The sequence below is a fragment of the Haliotis asinina genome, chromosome 3 (genome assembly GCF_037392515.1).
Source record: "Haliotis asinina isolate JCU_RB_2024 chromosome 3, JCU_Hal_asi_v2, whole genome shotgun sequence".
Classification (NCBI taxonomy): domain Eukaryota; kingdom Metazoa; phylum Mollusca; class Gastropoda; order Lepetellida; family Haliotidae; genus Haliotis; species Haliotis asinina.
Genome location: NC_090282.1, coordinates 70,504,664 through 70,525,833, shown reverse-complemented (window position 1 = coordinate 70,525,833; position 21,170 = coordinate 70,504,664). Strand labels below are relative to the sequence as shown.

General features: G+C 41.0%; 1 protein-coding gene across 1 annotated transcript in view; it reads right to left on the bottom strand.

Annotated features, from left to right (window-relative positions):
- Window positions 1-21,170, bottom strand: part of LOC137278390 (protein amalgam-like) — a 45,996-nt gene that overhangs the window by 7,277 nt on the left and 17,549 nt on the right. The window contains exons 2-4 of the mRNA XM_067810685.1: window positions 6,752-7,054; window positions 4,721-4,903; window positions 4,156-4,245 (exon numbers count right to left, since the gene is read on the bottom strand). Coding sequence (XP_067666786.1) covers window positions 4,156-4,245; window positions 4,721-4,903; window positions 6,752-7,054 — 576 coding nt within the window. The remainder of the gene's footprint in view (window positions 1-4,155; window positions 4,246-4,720; window positions 4,904-6,751; window positions 7,055-21,170) is intronic.

Below are 21,170 nucleotides of genomic sequence, written 5' to 3'. Positions count from 1 at the left end.
AATGATGCGTAAATGGACACAATGAAAAAACGCCCATGAATGTTAACGTTCTAGCTAATCTTGCGAGAGATTTAAAATCTCCACTTATTTGCCCCATGTTGTATCGGAGTGAGGCCAACTGAGATGTATTACTTAACGCGTTCACTTGAAGAGGAAGATGAAATCAAAATGCCACCTTCCACGTGATAGAGGGCTTGCTGGGAGCGCTACTGCGCATGCTTGCGCTCTGCACGGGGCCCTTGCATTCACGTAAGGAATGATCGATTACGACATCAAATACACTTCTCTTTTCGGTAGTGGAACGGAGCTGACAATACGTGCGTAATGGCGATTATTGACCACGTGTGTAGGTTTGGGTATGAGATGAGCACCTTGTCGAGGGTTGTTACGTCAACCAGCGAGTCATCTACACTTAGAGGTATACATGAAAGTCGTTCGGTTCTAAGGTACTGATAAATAAAAGGCTTGGTTCGATATTGCATTCCACGACCAATCCTCGCTTTTGTTACACGTGGAGTGGTCAAAGGCTGTTCACATTCTTAACGTATTGACAGAGAATCTTTGAGAGTCGCAGTGGGCCACGCCTAAGTAATGATATTGACATTTTTAATTGATTTTGTGAGTGAATCAGCGAGTTTGGTTTAACGCGAGTTTAACACGGGCGAGTTTGGGCAACATTCATGCAATACCAAACGTAGTACCCATAAGGGAGATTCGACTCGGCTTTGGCGTGATGATCGAACACTTCAACAACTTAACCACCTCTACCATATGGGCCATGTAACTCAAAACGATTTGATTCGGGTTGTTTGTTTCAGTCTTATTCAAGAGCAATTATGTTTAATAGGTTAATTTTACAATTTTCATATTGCAATACTCCATAAAGAACGTATGTGTATGTTCTTCACTGAAAGGACAAGGATCGATCTAAAGGTTTATACTTAAACCTTACGACATATTCGAAGTTCGGATTCTAGTCTATTGTTCTACCCGCATTGTTTGACGTTTTTCTGCATATGATCAAGACAATCTGGTGACTGTTCCGTGAAGGCCGCGGGGTAGAATAGGCCTTCAGCAACCCATACTTGCCATAAAAGGCGACTATGCTTGTCGTAAGATGCGACTAATGGGATCGGGTGGTCAGACTCGCTGACATGGTTGACACATGTCATCGGTTCCCAGTTGCGCAGATCGATGCTCATGTTGGTGATCACTGGATTGTCTGGTTTAGACTTGATTATTTACAGACCGTTGCCATACAGTTGGAATATTGCCAGTGCGGCGTAAAACTAAACTCACTCACAATCTGGTGACTGGCGTTACGAGCATTGATCTACGCAATAGGGTTGGAATGATATGGATCAATTAAGTCAACAAGCCTGACCATTTCATCCAGTAAGTCACCTTTTGCATCAATCATCGGTTGCTGAATACCCCTTCGAACAAAGGTTCAAAAGAATTCGATATCTTATTCACAATATTCAACATATTCTATGAATATTCATCCTCATGTTTGTAACTGGTTCAAATGCACTGACACATGTCTCACAGTTACCATTTAATGATCACATATCTGATGTCAGCCGTCTTGTTTCTTCACTAACTTTTCCAGTAGGAACCCTGGAGACTTACACTGTCTGGCGGGATGTACAGGTGCACATGAGAAAGGTCAGAATGTATTTACATTGAAATGAGTTGAGGAAACTAAACACATATCGAGCTACCGACAGGTCTTGTCACCTCAAGGGGTTCGGCTGTGAGGCAATATCGACAGATACTGAGGTATGTATCGACAGAATTGGCAGAATGTGTTGTGTAGGATGTGTCAGGACAGTGCCTCTTGGCAGTCCGTGCAAGAAAAACCATGGGACTGACGGTCGTCTGTGCAGTTCAGATATGCTTTACACTCGGCGTCTATTCGACCAGGCGCCAAAACCATTTAATGAGAAAATGCCTATTATTTTAGTGAACTGACTGAAATGAAGTAAAACGTGCATGATTTGAATTTTGTAAGAATCTTATTTCAATATCAGTTTATTGAATTGCTAAGGGAAGATCTAAATTTAGAGGTTTTGACGAGGTGAGAACTTATTTAGTGAGGCTGTCACACCCTGCAGGAATCTGTTCCAGGAATTACTGAGGAATGGGGCAACACCCTGTTCATGGATCGTATAAGTTCGGTAAAACAGGCAAAATATGACATGCTTCAGGTGATTGCCAAATCTCCATTTCCATAAGCAAACATTTCAAATGTCGTTGCGTTCGTTCAGTTGCATTACGAAATACAGTTAGTGTTCCTGGCCGGCACTTGAAGGTGAGTGATGAAAGGGAGTGTTGACACTGAAAATTGCAGTTAGATAATCTAACAGCAGGGACACCAGAACAGCAGTGTGAAGACAGACCAGCTCGAACATTATCATCATAGATACATATTTTGAGTCTCTTTCTATTTTTTCAAATGTTCAAAGTTTCAACAAGGCTATGCTAAGTTTGATTTAGGTCACCATGTCCAAATTTACAGAACGATGATCATGATCACAATCACTGAACTGTCTGGTCCAAGCTTGGCTGCTAATGGAACCTAGCTTGGCGTTAACCGTCCAGTCTTACAAACACATACACAAACTCGGTCATGCTTTGAGGAACAATATGGACGACAAGTTCTTTATTGACTTTTCTTTTTTACTTTTTAGTTGCGTTTTTACGCAAGATATATTAACATGCACACCGAAAGGTACCATACATTGCAATAAAGAAGTTGTCAATATATATCCATATAACTTGTTGCTCTTCATAATACCAAGTTCTAATATTATGCCACTTAAGAAGTCTGTTTTCTTTGCTTAAACAGAAACTGTTAGGGCCAGATGGAAACTAAAAAGGTTTGTAAAATTTAATATATTTTCACGTTCTGAGACTCCAAACATATAGCCTGTTGCTTTTGTTAATGAGAATATTTCGTGCTGCGGTTATAGCTTATATAAAACCTGTGATACACAGTTTTATACAAAGTAGTACTGAGACAATAGCTCCCCACTGGACGTGAGCTCCACAGACGAATATGGCGAGGCCTACTGTTCTGCAACCACAAACCCGCGAAGCATTGCAATCCATTTAATTAACATTGAAATATTCACCATTTCCTTTATGTTGCATATATTACACACATTATGAAAGGGAAACCGGTTCTTCTACTGCATGACGCACCAATAGAAGGAGGTTGAATGCATTAATTATTGGGCTAATCCAGGATTAATGTCAGAAGTAATGCTTAAATCCATACAAGAGAACTATGGTAACTCGGAAACATATGAAATGAACACCCGTTAATATTTAATTTTTATGACCGTTTTCGATTAAATGGCACTTTGGGAATGGTCTGGCTGCGTATTAAATCTAATGGCTGTTTTGAAATGGAAGTTGATTTGCAGGTTTCGTTGAACATTCTTCAGCTCAATACAGTTCGCATCATCTGAGTGTTGCAGTTGCTCATCGGACAAGGTGGGATTAACGCTGATTTGTAAAGTAAATATATTTAATAACGTGTTTCCTACGACCCTACCTTGAATGAAAGTCAAAAGTATCGTAGGACCTAGGTATTTATCCCTTTGGCGTTCAAAGGCTATTGGCCATGTAGGACCTAGGTATTTATCCCTTTGGCGTTCAAAGGCTATTGGCCATGTAGGACCTAGGTATTTACTTCTTTGACGTTCAAAGGCTACTGGCTATGTAGGACCAAGGTATTTACCCCTTTGAGCCCCTCAGCTATATCTTGGGTTCGACAAATTCAGGGCGTCTTTGCGCAGTGAAGCAGAAGAATCATGATAAGATAATGTTGGTCTCCGTCATCGGTCCCATGCTATTATACGCCATACCCTTGTGAGGGACCATCACTAGTCCACCGCTCACATCCATAAAAATGTTGCTAATGTTGAGATGATGGAATGTGTATTGGACACTGGACATAGTTATTACCGTGTACAATGGGATTACCACAAAGCACTGAAGAATATGCAGTGAGCCGGTTCTCTTGAATTCACAAGCATGTGATTTATAACTCACAAAGAACCAGCAAAAACTGTCGGAAACGTTTGACGTGCTAGAAATTCATTCAAAGGTGGAAGCATAATCTAAATGTTCATTGAAGACACTTACCACTTAAAACAACTCTTGAGCTGAGATTTCCTTGTACGACGCCATCTCGAGGTTTCACGTTACACTCATATTGTCCACTGTCAGCCAGAGCTGGATAGGAAACATACAGATAGAATCATGAACACGCCTGTTGATGTCAGAACATTTATACACGAGATACTGTGTTAGCACTTGGCAGTTACATCAATGAAATCTGATAACAATTTAACAATTTCGTACTGAACGTAAAGGGAATCAGATTGAGTGAGTAATGTTTCATGCCGCTTTGAACAGGATTTCGATTACGTCACAACATCCATGATCACAAGATCCTGACACTTTCAAGTGCCGCAACTCTGCTGAATGGGGCATTCTCTATTCGATTTCACATAAAATTATTTTCACACGGCTTTAGATATAGGTTCTCGTTTCAAGGAAATGTAAGTCATCTTGATGGATGTTTACCTGGAAACATAATACAGACTAGTCGAGGGTTCGAATCCCAAAAGAAGTGGTCCTTCTATCCCGTATTTAGCAACGCGTTTCTAGAGCTCGTGTAAGGGAATGTGGATGTGCATGTACTTACAGGCATTGAGTATTCTTAACGTTGTGTTCCTTGCTTCCAGGATGATTCTTCCTGACAGATCTGGCAGCTGAGTCAGTGACGTCATATTCTTGGTCCACAGCACGTCGACGTCATGACTTGCCGGGTCACAGAGTAGCGTGATACTCCCTCCAGGGTCCCTGATCACGTGACTTCCTGTTTGAACTGAAGAGGAAGTGAAGAATATCGAATTTAAGAATGAACACCTGAACAGATATTGAGTGTGTTTTACGCCGCTGTTGCATTATCCTAGCAATGTGAGGGCGGGAACCGGACCCGGATTGTGTAAGGTGGCAAAACATTAACATGTCTGTAAGAACTTCTCCTGTATGTAAAGCTGATGTAGAAAATGATTACGAAGTTTTGATGAAATGTCGCGTCTTATGAAGTAGATTTTTGTCTAGCAATTTTCAAGTTGCTATGATATCTTTCAGCATATCCTCAAACAATACAAAACTGAAGTCATCACCAACCTTGTTTTATTTATTGGAAAACTTGAAAACAGGCATTGCAATATTCAGAAAACTGTTCTTATGTTCATGCCTGTTCAGAGTGTGTATACATATCGATATGCATATGGCCTGTGACCTTCATACGTAGTAAACAATTGATGATGATGTGTACAAGAGATAATCCATATCTAATATTCAGTCCAGAAACGAAGTTTTTTAATGTAATTTATACTCCTCATGTATTTTTAGAAATACCGGTGTCGTAAGTCACACACTACACATATGCACGAATTTGCCATTGAGCTACGAGATACATAACTCTATTATAAAACATATTTATCTTATATTCAAAGCGCTGCCAGTGTCGTAAGTCCCACTGTGCTATATACCTACAAATGTATCCTCGCCCTGCAATTGTCTTAAGTCAAGTAGTAATATGTACTCATTGTATATTCTTAAGAGCTATTGATATCCTGAGACTTAATCTTAATACTTCGGATGTAACTACCATATTTTAATTCATATAGATACACAGTCGCCTGATTCATGTCTCTTTGGATGCTTGGAATTTATTTAAATCTATTTAAATTGTTCTGTATTATTCAACACGTTTCACTCCATCCACGCATGTTTGATATTATGGTGTTCCATGTTTGCTATATATCCCCTCCCTCAAGGCAAACACTCAATCGTAAAGATTCATTACATTCTTTGATTAATGTAATATGGCAGTTATGTAAAACATATGAACATTTCAAGATGCAAATAAATAACATGCAACCGTCATATAGCGAGCACACTGCAACCTCTGGAGGAAGCTACGAAACCAGGAAAAACAGTTGATTAAGATAGTTGATTAAGATAGTTGAGGTTACATAAGTTTAAGCTGAGTTACGTAATAATCAGTCTATGTCTTGAAATGGCTGCTTCACATTAGCAGGATTCGGCTTATGTACGGAGTGTATTCTGGTAACTTAGAATACCACAGCAATGTAACGATACGGCATAGTTTTGTAAATACATATCTTACAAATTGTATACAGGTTCCAGCACAGGAACAGTTATCCTTCAGTGTGCATTGTATGATAAATAATATATTATTGTTTTCCGAAGAATACTTTCAAAACAAATTGAGAATTAGGTAAATCATTACAGACAACATAAACAAGCCCAGACAGTTCAAATATCGCTGACTATTTTCAAAACATCCCAAAAGGTATAAACACGCCAGGTCAAATAATTGTTCCTATCCAGTCTGTGTGAGGGAATGTAGTTTTACGTCGCTTTTAGTAATATTCCAGCAACAACGTGACGAGGGACACCGCAAAAGGCTTCACACATTGTTCTGATGTTGGAGCTCGAACCCGGGTCTTCGGCGTGACGAGCGAACGCTTTAACCACTAGGCTACCCCACCGCTCCCCAGTCCGTAAGTGACATCAGATGTGTTATAGTGTAAGAGCTTTAATTACAAGACGACTGGCGCCAGAAAAGCTAAACGTCAATCCTGCAGGTGGACATCAATAGATGAATATCTAGAACGAGTTCAATATTTGCACTCACCCCTCAAGACCTTCACGCTGACGTCTTTTCTCTCCGAGCCCGACACGCATGCGTAGACGCCCGAGTCTCTAAGAAGCATGTTCTTCCTCGTAATGGTCAAATTAGTGACCATCTGAATCTTGCCGTCCGAGTACGCGGCCGTCCTGAAAGTGTGCGTGGCAAAGTAGGGTTCTTGCACGGGGACATCATTCTTTGTCCACTTGATGTGACCATTATCCCCTCTGTATGTACAGTAAAGCTTCAGCCTGGAATGCTCCCGAATGTACAGCGGTCTGTTGGGGTCCACAGACAGACTTCCTTCTCCTGTAACAAGACATTACTACTGAGCTGGATGTTTCGGGTACAACATGCATATTTCATCATTCATTGTCCGCTGACATTAATGACAAAATGAAAGTTAATGTTTCCTTGTTTCTTGGGATACGATGTAAATAAAAATTGAGGTCGGAATATGCAACAGTTCAAAAGCCGAGACTTTCCCACCACCAACCTGCCACTATCAACAACACCCACACCCTGTGGGTACGCAGTACGTTAGAAATTGGTTTCAGTTTGTTTGATAGTTCTTTAACGCGGCACTCAGCAGTATTCCAGCTACATGGCAAATACTCCTGTCTGGACGAAACAATCCAGTGATTAAAGGAGCATCGACCTATGCAACTGTGGTGACGTGTCAACAATGTCAGCGAGCCTGACCTTCCGATCCCGTTATTGTCGCCTCTTACGACAAACACGATCTGCTGAAGACAGAAGATCTAAACCGGATCTTCACGGCTAGAATGTTCATGGTATTTGTTACACGAAAGGAAACAAGAAACGGACGATCCCAAATATTCCTGAAATAAACACTGCCTATTCTTTGTTTACCCTCCTGAGTATTTCTAATGAAGGACGCGATCGTGGCAACTCCGATACGTAAATACAACAGCAGACGGTATTCAACCTCGGTTATATGCCGAAACATATTCCATTGGGCAAAACGACGAATAAAGGAGTTCGTTTTATAACGGATCGATAAGACTAAGCAATTCGTGAATTAGGTGCGCATGTCCTGTCCTGACCAACCAGTAGCAACTAGCGCAAAAAAGTTAAAAAGAAGGTGTTTGTATATTGCCTGTCTCTGCACATCCTGCCAAACGGCGGTGATCTGTAAACAGTAAAGTCTTGTCCAGACAATCAGGCGGCACCATAGGGTCTTTACTGATATCGTTGAAACTAAAATGTCATCAGATTGCTCATTGCACAGGACGATAACTCCATGTGCACCTTGAGTAACTTAAGCCAATGACCTACTGATGATAACATGTTTACATGACACACATAAGTACGCTACTAGTACATACTCAAGGCACTTGAGTGTTCCCTCCACTAACGGATGTTATTTTTCTTGCATTCTTTTAACCAACTCAACTCCCTGGGGAGCCTCATTCTCAGAAGGTACCCATTTGCAGCTGGGTGAACTGGGACACATAGTCACAGCAGTTTGTCCAGTGATATGTGAACGTTACTAAACCCTCAACAAGGTGACTGGCTGACTGCACGATTGATCCAGGAACCTTGTACTTACTAGAACGACGCCCAAGACAACTCGCCCACCATGCCCCCTACTGATGCCAAACAAGGAATCCTGCCATGGCGGTTCAGTAACACCACGCTGAGGTGAAGTAGACGAAAGCGTAACTTTAATATTACCAACCAAGCCCACTGAAAACAAATGGCTATACGTGGCTGCTTCATCCATATGTAATTAACATCAATGCTGAGTGATATATCGTTAATCGTTCTCAACATTTGGTCATAAAGACATTGAAGTGTTGATTACAAACAGTGCATGTTTTCAGATTAAACAAGGGACAATATCGCATCAGATGTTGAGACTAGCGCTTTGTCTCTGAACATCCATATTTTTTAGAGAAAGAAACAATGTATTTTTAAATTGATGGGAGATTCGGAACCTGAGGAAATCTAGACTTGCTTCACAGAGGACTTAAGCATTGCAGGGAGGATCAAATAAAGGAAAATAATGCAGCTCAAGGGCTGTGAGACAGACTACTCAGATACCTTGCTTGCTCGGTGTATGTATGACCGCGGGAGCAAGATTTCCCCCTGGGAATACATATCTTCACGACAAGAACGACTGAGTGAAGTCTTGTTTTACGCCACTTTCCGCAATATTCTAGCAATGTTACGGCGGGGGATACAGAAATAGGTTTCGCACTCGAAACGTGGTCTTCAGGGTGACGAGCGGGCGCTTTAACCACTAGGCTACCCCACCACCCGAAAGACAAGTAACTTTATCCCATTGTTACACGTATATTCTGGGTTGTTGTACCACAATAGAAACACGATACAGAAGAAAAGAGTCGAAGTCTGAATCAGTACAAGCATTAACGCAAAAACACCTCCGATGTGTGATGGTTACACCCTGGCGGCAGCAGGTGGTCTCTGATAGCCGCGAGTGCCACACAAACAAATCAGTTGTTATGTTGGGGCCAGCTTGGGGAGGCAGTGAAGTGGGTCTGTCGAGGATATTGATCCCGCGCTATCTCTCACGTAGAAATCCATGGAAGCTCCATGATGTTGTGACAGAGTAAAGTTGGGAGGAGTGCATGTTTGTGTCATTACTGGGAACGCCGTCAGTGACGTCCCGCCACGACCACCGTCATGGCTTCGGGAGCAGGTTATGTTTTAAGAACCGTTATTTCTGATTCACAATGGTAAGTGGGTGAAGCGGATTTTGAACAGTGTTAGACAATACTCTTTTTAAGCAATATCACAGTGGGTGACAATAGAAATGAACTTCACATACTTGTACCCGAAACCTGGTCCTTGTCGTGACGAGGGGACGCATTAACCACTCGGCTTCCCCGCCCGTTACAGGAGATAGTGAGTGCATTTAGTTTTACGCCGCACTCAGCAATATTCCAGCAATACGGCGGCGGTCGTTACGGGAAATAGTAGAACTGTGTTGCATTTATGTTTCTTTGTAAGAGCTGGCAAAAGCAGTGATAACAAGCACCTCCACTGTCAGCAGTTATCACAGATTGTGTACAACATACAAGACACGCTAGACTGGCAAATCAGCATGTATTTAAACCTAAACAGTTGGGTTTGAGCGCAGCTTTGAACTGTGAAATCACAATCCAACGCAAGTAGTACTGACTTGGTTAAAACCCTTAAGTCTGGTGCTGCTAAGGAGTTTAACAATGAGGCAACGTTGAAACATTTTATCAGGGAACATTTTTTGGAATAAGTTCATTAAAATAGTTAAAATGGGTGAAACGGGGATAGTTATGGGTGAAACCTACAGATGGGGCATTAGGAGGTGAAGAGGTTACCTCTTTTCTATGGTCGTTGGAATAGACAGGTGTTTAATCTCTCGGTAAGAGTATGCAGCCAGTAGCATCATTCTATGTTGGTTCAAACACAATCAGTGGGATTCAAACCCAGTATTGTAGGTTCCATATGTTTCCCAAGGGACGCAACTCTGCATGGCACAGGCGGAGCATTAAAGGACGTGTCCTTGGTGACCCGTGGGAGGTGAGAGGTCGACGCATATTTCCAGTTTTTGTGTAACTATGGTAATCAGGCTGGTAAATATTTGACCTGAATCAATGAATGACAACTTGCTGGAACGTTGTCCAAGTTTACACAGGAAAAGTTTTACACTATGGAGTCAGTCAAACGTTGACACTGGGAAAAAGACTTCATCCCAAGGATAACATACTTGCACGAAACACACATAAGGTTTAGAAAGTTGATATAATGGTATATACAATCCTGGACGTCCATCTATAAATGTGTGTTGACCAACAGTGAATATGAATAGTTTAGCAATATTCCAGCAATAGGCAGGATGGCAAAGGGACACCAATAACGTGTTTCACACATCTGCATCCCATCCTCGATAATCTCCAAGGTAAATGTTCCGATAAATCTCCACAAATATGGTGAAGATTTATCGTAACATATACTCTGAAGATTATCTAGTATGACTGCACCCACTTGGGGAATCGATGTCTCGGGTGTGACGAGCTCGCGCTTTCACCGTTATGCTGCCACCCGTTGACCAAAACACTCATGCTGTTATCGGAACTTGTTGCCGATGGTTCATGGGTATTTCAGCGACTTGTTCAAGTAAATCACGGTGAATCTATTGCAATAACTATAATACCTTTTACGCCCAGTGAATTGATCTTCAGTAACCCATGCTTGCCAGGCTCGCTGACGTGGTTGGCACATGTCATCGTATTGGTTCCCAATCGAGCAGATTGATGCCCATGCTGTTGGTTTGGATTTTCCTGATTTTCTTGTCCAGACTCGATTATTTACAGACTGTCGCCATATAGCTGGAATACTGCTGAATGTGGCGTAAAACTAAACTCACTCACTAACTCCAAGGGAGAAAACTTGCTCCCGCGGTCATGCTAAACTCTCTCACTCACTCTACCCACTGGAGTCGTGACTGGTTTGTCTGTGGTATTGACGTAATACATATTTTATAATAGGTGGTTAGTGGTTCGTTCCACGACCTACAACGACAGACATATATTCCCGATTGACGACAAGACGCATTACAAATTAGACCTTGATGGTTAGCCGGATGGTAACAACATGGCTAATAACATCAACTCTGTCAATTTGTGATTCGTCTTTTCTGAACACGTAGGGACCAGTTCAAATGCTCAATGTTAAATAAATTCCTTCATTCTGAAAATGATGAATTCTTGTGATACCTTCACACTATCATTAAGAATGACAAACGTATTTTAGTACTATTCAACATATCTGAAAAACATGACCAGTATTCTGGAATATTTAGACAAGAAAAGACAAATGATTATTAAAAAGTTGAAAGCGCGTATAAAGAAAACTGTGCTACAAGTAGATTTGTGAAATAGGAAGGGATTCTTTTAAGAAAAAAACAGTAGGTTGGTTTTGTCACATGGAAAACCTGCGTTGCCATAAGCATAGCCTTAAAACATACCGCACTCGGCTTTTTATCTGATATCGAACTTTTGAAACAGCCCTTTACATTAATTTGAAAATTGTAGGTGCTATTTTCATATCTTCTAGAAGCTATGGTTTGAGATACAATAGCTTTTCCCTTGACATTTGAAAAACCAAGATTTCCTCCTTTCACATTTACCACAGCATAAATATATCTGGAATAGCATACTTCCATTTCCGTGTTTCAAAGTGAATTCCATTTCCAATTCCTATTACTGTCTAGTGACAACTGCAATATCGACCGAGTCCCATGTTCCTACTGAAATCACAAACTATGAGTCATGGCAGATGTTACAACAAACACTATACAATTGTTCAATGGTAAAATAAACGTCAATAACAACCAATACTAGAAGCAACAATACATGCTTTCTGCCATAAAAACGTACGATAAATAAGCCGTACTTGCGCACGAAGGTAACGGGCACCCGTTGGACATATTGGAGTGTCTTTTATGAATACGAAACACGAAACATGCTGATAAATCACGGAGAATTTTAGTACAATGCTTGTCTGTGGAGAAGCACCTCGTTGTATGATGCGCTCCTCCAGAACTACAATAGACGCTTGTCCAAGAGAACTTGTAGAGACATTTATACCGCTCAGTAATTTGATTGTTATGTTTTACAACGACATTCTGTCAACGATAACCGACCACGATGGAATTGGACCTCCCAAATGCAATCTCGAAATCAGTATAATTTGACAAAATGAAACTGGGCGTGTTATAGGACTCTAAAAAATGGGCGTATCTCCATGTACAATCCAGGGCGTTTTAGTTCTCCTAAGGTGGGATCAAGATCACGTTGCACCTGTTTTTGCATCATTTTCAACCTGGAACTAATTTAGCTATCGGTTCAGTAAACATACGACTTTTTACCATTTTACGACAAATTAACTAACAACACACTAGCTAATGAAAGTGTAAATAATGTGCCCTTACGTACATTTGCTAATCTTACATAACATCTTCAAGAATCTTGGTTCTAAGAGATCGAGGCTGTGAATTATTAACACGAACGTATCGGAGATCAGGCCATCATCAAAGTAATGACGTCAGAGATGTGTCAAATATTTATAATATTTAATATCTATAAAAAGATTTTTAACATTTGATTAAACCTTATAAATGGAACATCGTGGTAATATTCGCCAGTGCATGTGGGTTACATGCGTGAATAAACTACAGAACAATCGGAAGTACACAAATTGAATGTGACAAACAATGCAAACCTTACTTGAACGCCTGTAGGATGAACATACACTAAAATCCTCTAATCTTACGGTAAAAACCACAACGATGGTTCCCGTTTTAAATATATCACTATGAAATGAATACTTTGTTGCTTTCGTTCAGTCATTTTGTCTAGTTAGCTGCATATTTCATTCGAGTGAGTTAAAGATTATGCCGCTTTTTGCAACATTGCAGCATATTCTATTATATCTGAACAAATGTGAGGAATATTCATGCACCATGTGAAATTAACCTTGGATAGTTTGCCTCTATCACAGCTCTGTGAAATCTCTGTATCGTGGGTGAGTTTAATTTTACGCCGCCTTTAGCAATATTCCAGCAATATCACAACGCGATACACCAGAAATGGGATTAACACATTGTTCCTGTCGGAAATGGAACCCGGGTCTTCGGCGTGACGAGTGAACGCTTTAACCACCAGACAACCCCATCGCCCCGCCAGAATATAGTACATAAACAAAGAGTAGAACAGGCAAATTGTTAAAGCGTTTATCTGGGAATATTCCATAGAATAATTTCATTAAAAGCTAGTTATGGGAAAACCCAACATCTGACCCCAGAGACGGGGTATCTTGGCGGTGATGATGCTCGGAGGCTACCTCCTTCCCATAGTGGGTGGAACAGACAAGTTTAATCTCTCAGATGGACGCAGCCGGTGACATGATTCCATGTTGGTTTAGAGCGGTTTTCATATGATTCAGGTACCGGCTTGGGAAGTCACGGAATACTAAGGTATCGGTTAACAACTTTTCATTAGTTCATTCTGGGTTGTTGAACCACCGAGTCAAACAGAAACTGTAATGAATATCGAGAGTAAAAATACCAACGGAGAGTGAAAAACTCAATCATATTGGCACAAAAGAGTTAATCAAACACACTCGAAATATGGTTATCGGAACAGGTCGGCTGATTGATTAAAGAGCACTCAGATTAAGTTTCAATATCAAACGAAATGGCTTTCCAAACTATACTAAGAAAACACTGAAAGGTATCATGAATACATTACTGGATATTTCATAAAATTGTGATCAGTCCTCCTCGCTGAAAGTTTACCTCTAAATATTGATACACCCTCACCTTTTGTTCAGTACTGTTTGTATAGAATTCATGATCAAATTAATGTGCCGTGCACGAGCTATAACTGCAGATGCCAGTCACTGACGTTGACGTAACGTCACAACATCAACAGAGCTCCTTATTACGCAGTTACCCTGTGATGCCGCATTGAAGGTTTTCGACTCACACAAAATTCTCCACATGCTTCCGAAAAGTCCAGGTGTGCGTTCCACAACAATATTGTGCCACAGCTGTGTTTGATTGACATTTAGAGATCGGATAGCCTTCTCTGAGATCAATTATTCTTTATTCTGCATATTTTCGCACATATCCCTGGGGCGGGAGAGCGATCATGGAACAGCCCGAGGTCACAGCCATCACATCAGACGAAGAACAGATCTAGAAATCACTGAGATAAAGGCGCAAGAAACGAAGAACTCGAATCAAATATCAAAAACCAGGAAGCTAAGAGCTGTACAAAAATTCATCGTGGGTAATAAAAAGAAACCGTGCTTTCGATTAAGTTTGAAACGATGCAGCCATGTAATATGACTGAAAGAAAGCTAGAATCCCGTAGGATTGATCTTATAATGCGCTTTTAGCTCGTCTTCGTTGGAGAATGCATCACCCTAAATTAGCTAGCTGAACATGTCCTCATTGAATAAGACTTAAAGAAATTCGCGAAAGTGTAAAAAACGCCCTGGAATATGGGATTAAGGATGTGTTTCGAAAATATTGACAAAAACATTTTCTAAAGAGAAAAAAACATGATTCATCTGACACAGATCTCGACACAGAGGAAGCGGTGCTGCAACGCTGACAAACAGAACCCAAACACCATTGAATTACTATACAAGTTTGGTGACATTATATCTAGTCTCTGGCCTGACACCGGAAGATTTGAAAAACCAAAGCCGGTTTATACAAGACAACAAATCTCCTTGTAACGTTTATTAGCCCTGGCGGTACAGTTGAGGAAACAGTAGAGAGATGTAATGATGTTTGAAGTGTTCTGTGATGGAGAGGTGAAGAGTCAGCACCAACTCTCCACGACCACCATGATGAGATCACAACCAACAGATTGTAAATCAATAGTTATTTCCTGTCGGCCCCTCTTCTCAATAGATGTTAGTATTCTTGTCAATCAGGGTTTTACGATCGATCCAGTCAAGTGACATTATACACTGACGTTGCAGGCCAAAAGATCTGTGAGTGATCTCTTTCATTTAACCCCGAGAAACTCGATTACAGAGTTATGATCATAAAGTAGCTGAGGTTCATTTTGACCAAGCAATGATGGAGGGCAATCGGCCGTAATCAAACCTTTTTTTCAGGCAAATACTATAATCTATTTTTCTTCTGGTAAAAGGGCTCACTATTTGACGAAACGTTGCTCGTTTTCGTTTAGATAGTGGACGTGTGGTTATAATAACGGAATGAGTGAGTCGTGTGTAATGTTTCTTTGAACCGTATTCCAATTATATCAAGGCGTCTCTGTTTAATATGGGAGGGAAACCCGAAGTGATGGAAGTCTTTGACGTTGTTTAACACTTCTCTGAAGAGCACGTGTGCTAGTGCTTATTGACGTAGACACATAATCACGACGAACCGGGACTCGAAAAAACAACGGTAAGGGCGATTTGCTAGACTGTAGACAACTGACCCATCCCTCATGTAGTTATAATCTATAAAAGGATCCATATATGTCAAAGACATTACCAGCCCATCATCTGGAAATTCCATATTAATTTGCATGCTGGCGCCGAGGTGCCTGAGTGTGTGGGTTCGAATCCTAATTGGGACTCGACCCAACGAGAGTACTTTAATAATCCCAAACATAACACGTGTTAGCATCTTAAGGGTTTCCGGTGTGTGTGTTAGTCGAGCGGTTTAAGCATTAGCTCCTCACACCGAAGACATTGGTTCGATTTCCCGCATGGGTGCAATGTGTGACACCCATTTCGTGGTGTCCCCCATCGTGATGTTTCTGGAATATTAGTGGCGTAAAACTAAACTCCCTCACACTTACGTATCTGTTCTTTAAGTATTTAGTTCTTACTGGCATGGTCTTTTTTATATTTATTGAACAAGATCTCAATTGAATAATCTACAATTACAATCTGTTGGGCTAGATCTCAATTGAATAATCTACAATTACAATCTGTTGGGCTAGATATCAATTGAATAATCTACAATTACAATCTATTGGGCTAGATCTCTATTGAATAATCTACAAATACAATCTATGGGGCTAGATATCAATTGAATAATCTACAATTACAATCTGTAATGAATACATGTCCATGTTCCTTAATCTGTGTTGTATTTATCTATGTATACTTGTATATTGCTGTTTATCTATTTATCTAGTCATTTCAACCATTATGTGACCTCGTGGTATTTAAATGTTTGTATATTGCATAGCGGAAATGGACCACTTAACCCATGAAATACCGCGGATAATTTGTCATATTAGCATATGCGTTGTGGTATTCTCCCCATGAGGCTACGCTGGGGGGATTTCTCTGTGAGAAAAACTGCTAGCTGGCCGTCCCTAGGTGACACTTGACATTCTCATGTGTTGCATAGCGGGTCTGATACTGTTCATTCCAGGTGCAGACTGCCAGCATGTGCACTGCTGTAGGCATCTGGACACGCCACAGCTTACTTCATACCGACACACGTCATAAAATTGAGCACCAATAAAACATGGGATGCATAATTCATACATAGCATATTCAGCGTGAATAGCTGATGTCTCTAGAGTTACACTGTGATGGAAAGAATGAATATTTTAGATACAGGTGGAAAAACAATACGCAGTAATATATATTGTTTAGAAACGTTGTCATAGTGGAGTGGTGCCACATCCATCACAACGTCTTCGCGACTTTGACGCCGTTGCTATGCCGGTGAAACTGCTGATGGACTTAGACTGTGTGCCCCTAAAACACTTCCCTGTGAAAGAAGACGCGGAAGATGCCTTGTGACAACCGAGCAGGTTGGGGTCTCGCTGACTGTAGGCAAACGTAACGACTCCAGGAAATTGGCACACGCGAGAACGCCATAAAACAAAGCGCACGTAGATAATGGAGTCCTCAAAAAATCCTGCAGCTTGTCTCTGTGTGATCCACTATCTACCTCGAAGGTGCAGAGGCAATAACAACGCGTAACTAGATCCATCCAACACTTGCGTGTGGGAGATTTATTTGTCTCCGCGTGTGCGCTGCGGCATGCGTTTACCAGGTACGCTGCAGAGCCCGGTAACTAGTTAAGCATCGAACATATATTTACATACACGTATCTGTGTTTTAGGTGTGCCACTAGAGATGATTTGTTCTGGAGATCGGTCATAAAACGAAAGGAAGAATTACGTTAAATGTAATCTAATCAGTTGATTACATCGAGGGCTCATTCTAAGCTTAACATCCACGAGTAGTTTTTTCTGCATCGTTGGGTCTATCTCCTCTGAGTCCCAACTGTTCAAGGGAAGGCATGTAGGGTGGTGATTAAATTGTTCCTGGAGTCGCAGATCTGAGTTCGATTCCCCACATGGTCACAATGTGTGAGGCCCATGGAATTCATGGTGACGTGTTTATATACTTTATAGATCTGCAAGCCTTTGAATATCGCTCGATTGCGGACTTTAATGTGAAGATTCCGCTAAGGTGTCGGCAGTGAATACATTCTGTCTGAGAATACAGGTTGAACATATTACCGCGTCGGTTTGTACAGAAAAAGGATGCAAATGCGACCGATAATGATGACTAGCGACGTACAAAGGCGATGGACTGAGCAATTTTGGATGCTCAAATAAATTAATATTCACCCTAAACCTGAGACAGAGCGATAAACATACCACAATCGAATCTCTGTGTCGTGATAACAATGTAAGTGTCTCTTTCTCACGAATGTTGTGCACGAGAGCAGCGTCAGACCGCTGTGTGATCATGAAAAGTTTAAAACGATTCTGCGGTCAACCAACGGGTCAAGCGCTGGGTCAAGGGATAATCAGTCCCCTACGTCTGAGGTACAAATTAGATTTAGCATCTCTATACGAAGCGAATGAACACATAGTACATGCTATCTATTAATTCTCCTAACCGTGTGGCCATGCAGTGATTTCATTATAGTGAGATAATTCGACTACAGACACCCTACACTACACATTGCTAGCCTTGTGATGTGGCAGTCAGGGAGAACGGTTCCATTGAAGCCTTTGTGTTCGGTATTTACACAGATACCATTTAAAAGCAAATCGTGTTGCCCGACGTCTTCATATGATCGCTTAGAAGACCTCACAAGTGGTAACCAGGTCCATATAGTCATTCATGATGCATCTGAGTTTCAGAACCATTTCAGTCAAAAGACAATTCTCATTATCTCAGGACGCAGTAAAGAGATACGATCTGTATCTCTGACCGCATTAACATATTACTAGTCTCGGTTTAATGGATGGAAATATGAAATCAGGATAAAGCGTTTGCCGAACAACCGTAATAGTTCGGTCCAGACAGTGATTTCTGATAAAGGATGAATTTATATCATGCGGTATCACATCTAAGGTGTTAGAGTTGGGGCAATTAAATAGCACTTAATGAAACATAACATGATATAATGTGATAAACGATACATATATAACAGCTCAAGTTGGTTTGTACGGGTAGAATTTTTTAAACTTAACTAACTTGTACTTTATGTTCCATTGTTTTTGTCAGATGAACAACTGACTTTCCGTGACGTTAGTGTTTGTGATAGGTGTCATCCGTGGGGCAGGATGCGCTAAACTTTTCATGAACACCTGGCATCATCAGTAAGTGATAGTGATTCATAATCACGCGCTTATGGTGAGGTCAGGATCGTGTGATAGACACTTATCATTCTGTTGCCTTTGTCATATTTGTGGCCTCCACAGCTGTTGTTGACGATAATGTTTCTTAAAAAAAACAACAAGAAACAGAACGACGAGCATTGGCTAATAATATAAAAATATACTATTTTTCGAGATGACAATGTGCACTGGTTCTTTTGGATGATGACATTTGTTTTTTTCTCAAATCATGAATTAGTCATAAATTTTTGAACGATGTAGAAATTACTTTCAAATATAAAACAAAATATTCTTTTGATTTGTACATTGCATCCTTGTTCCACAGAAGTCGAGTGTTCAGTGATAGCTCGTGGCAGACATGCACGTGCATCTTCTTGTCGTCTGCCGACCTCGTATAATCTGTCTGCACGTGCAAGTTGCAGACAGGGCAGATGTCGGCATCATATAACGTGAAATATTGATTGCTTTCGCCAGCTTTCTTCTCAGCATACACAGATTGACAAACGTGGCTAATTATAGCCTATTTCCAGATTGCTTAAGAGTCTTGATGGAATTAACGTCTGTGCCGCAAGTTTGGAACACAGGACCAGTGTTGATTCCAGAAAGAACTTTTTCCTTGATTGAAAAACATCTTCAACAAAGAACTTGCACAGCAAAACCTTTTCTAAATGAACATTGCAATCTCGGTGACCTTTTAGTTGGTATATCGTGGACCTGGAACAATGGTAAGCTTAGCCGGGAGGTCCTCGTGTCCCAGTTTCTCGGACCTCTGTTACATGCTTGTCAGTTCTGCGACAGCATGAAGTCCGTTTCATGTCAAGAATGACCTTTTGAATGGCAGGGAAAACAATTCCTTGTTTTTGCGTCTTGGCCTACAAGCAATGTCTCTGTACAACAAGACAATAAAAATGCTTCGTGAGAAACGGATATAACTGTGGGCACAGAGAATAGCGGCTTTATCTGTTTAAATGTATTCTCTTTTTATTTCTGCAAACACACGTTAACTTTGTGCCAAACTTTGTCGTCTGATATATAGGTCTTGGGCATTTCCGTGAATGAATGAATCAGTATTCTATGGTCTCCGAGTTCTGCTGAACCACCATCAAGTGGATCTGATATTGTGGGCGTGGAACCACAGTAGTACTCCCGAGTACATACCATGAACTTTTAAAAGGATCAAATCCTTGACCCTAATCCTTCCACTAGATTCGTTCATGTACTACCTTTGTAGTATTTCTGCTAATTTGATCCACCTACTATCAGACCTACTGTACAAATCACGCTCAAAAACAGCAAGTATAACATTCACTTCAACTAGATTCTCTTATCCACCACCATCCAGTATACCGCTATTTTCACACACCTTCTGTTAGACCGACAATTCAATCAACCCTCAACGAGATCGAGCATGTCATTTGCTACTGTAGCTCCATCTTGTGAAGCCACTACTGTACCACCGGCTGAAACACTGCATATTTTGAACCACCTTGTACGAGACCGACAAAATAATCCACCTTCAACCTGAAGGAGTGTATCATCTGCTACTGTACCACCAGCTGAAACACCACCACTTTATAGTATACCGACTATTCAATCCACCTTCAACGCGAAAGAGTATACCATCATCTGTTGTAGCACCATCTGTAACACACAAAACTGTTCGACCGCTATTTTGATCCACATTTAACTAGACCCACCAAACCAATTTTAGTTACACAATCCACTTCATCTAGATCCGCTCTTGCGCCACCATCTACAACTGTTACCGCATCTACCTATAAATACAACAAGGATGCAGCTACATTTGTCTTTGACTATGCACGCCCCTGAGAACACACTATTGACAATTCCGCCTATGTTGCGAGGGGGAAATAGAATTCTTCTATCAGCCGTGATGTCCATGCTTAAGAATCACTCTCGCGTTGGTTCCAGGGGGATCCCAGTGATTGCCTTTCGGTGTCCCAACACGGTTAGCTGTGATGAGGGCCGGGTGAAAGATAACTACTTCGGCTTGAACCAAAGTCATCATAATACAATTACCCAGAAGAGAAATAGCAAATACTCTGTGAAGATCAGCCATATTATTGTTCACGGGAGGCCGAGATTAAATAACCTGAATGACAGACGCAACGCAAAATTACAGAGCCAACGATGATATGTTTCGTAATGAATGTATTGCGTCAACGTGCTCTGTGTGGATACTGTGTCGTGAGCGCAAACACCGTAATCGCTCTACACGTGATTAGTGATGCGTGATTAATGGCCAT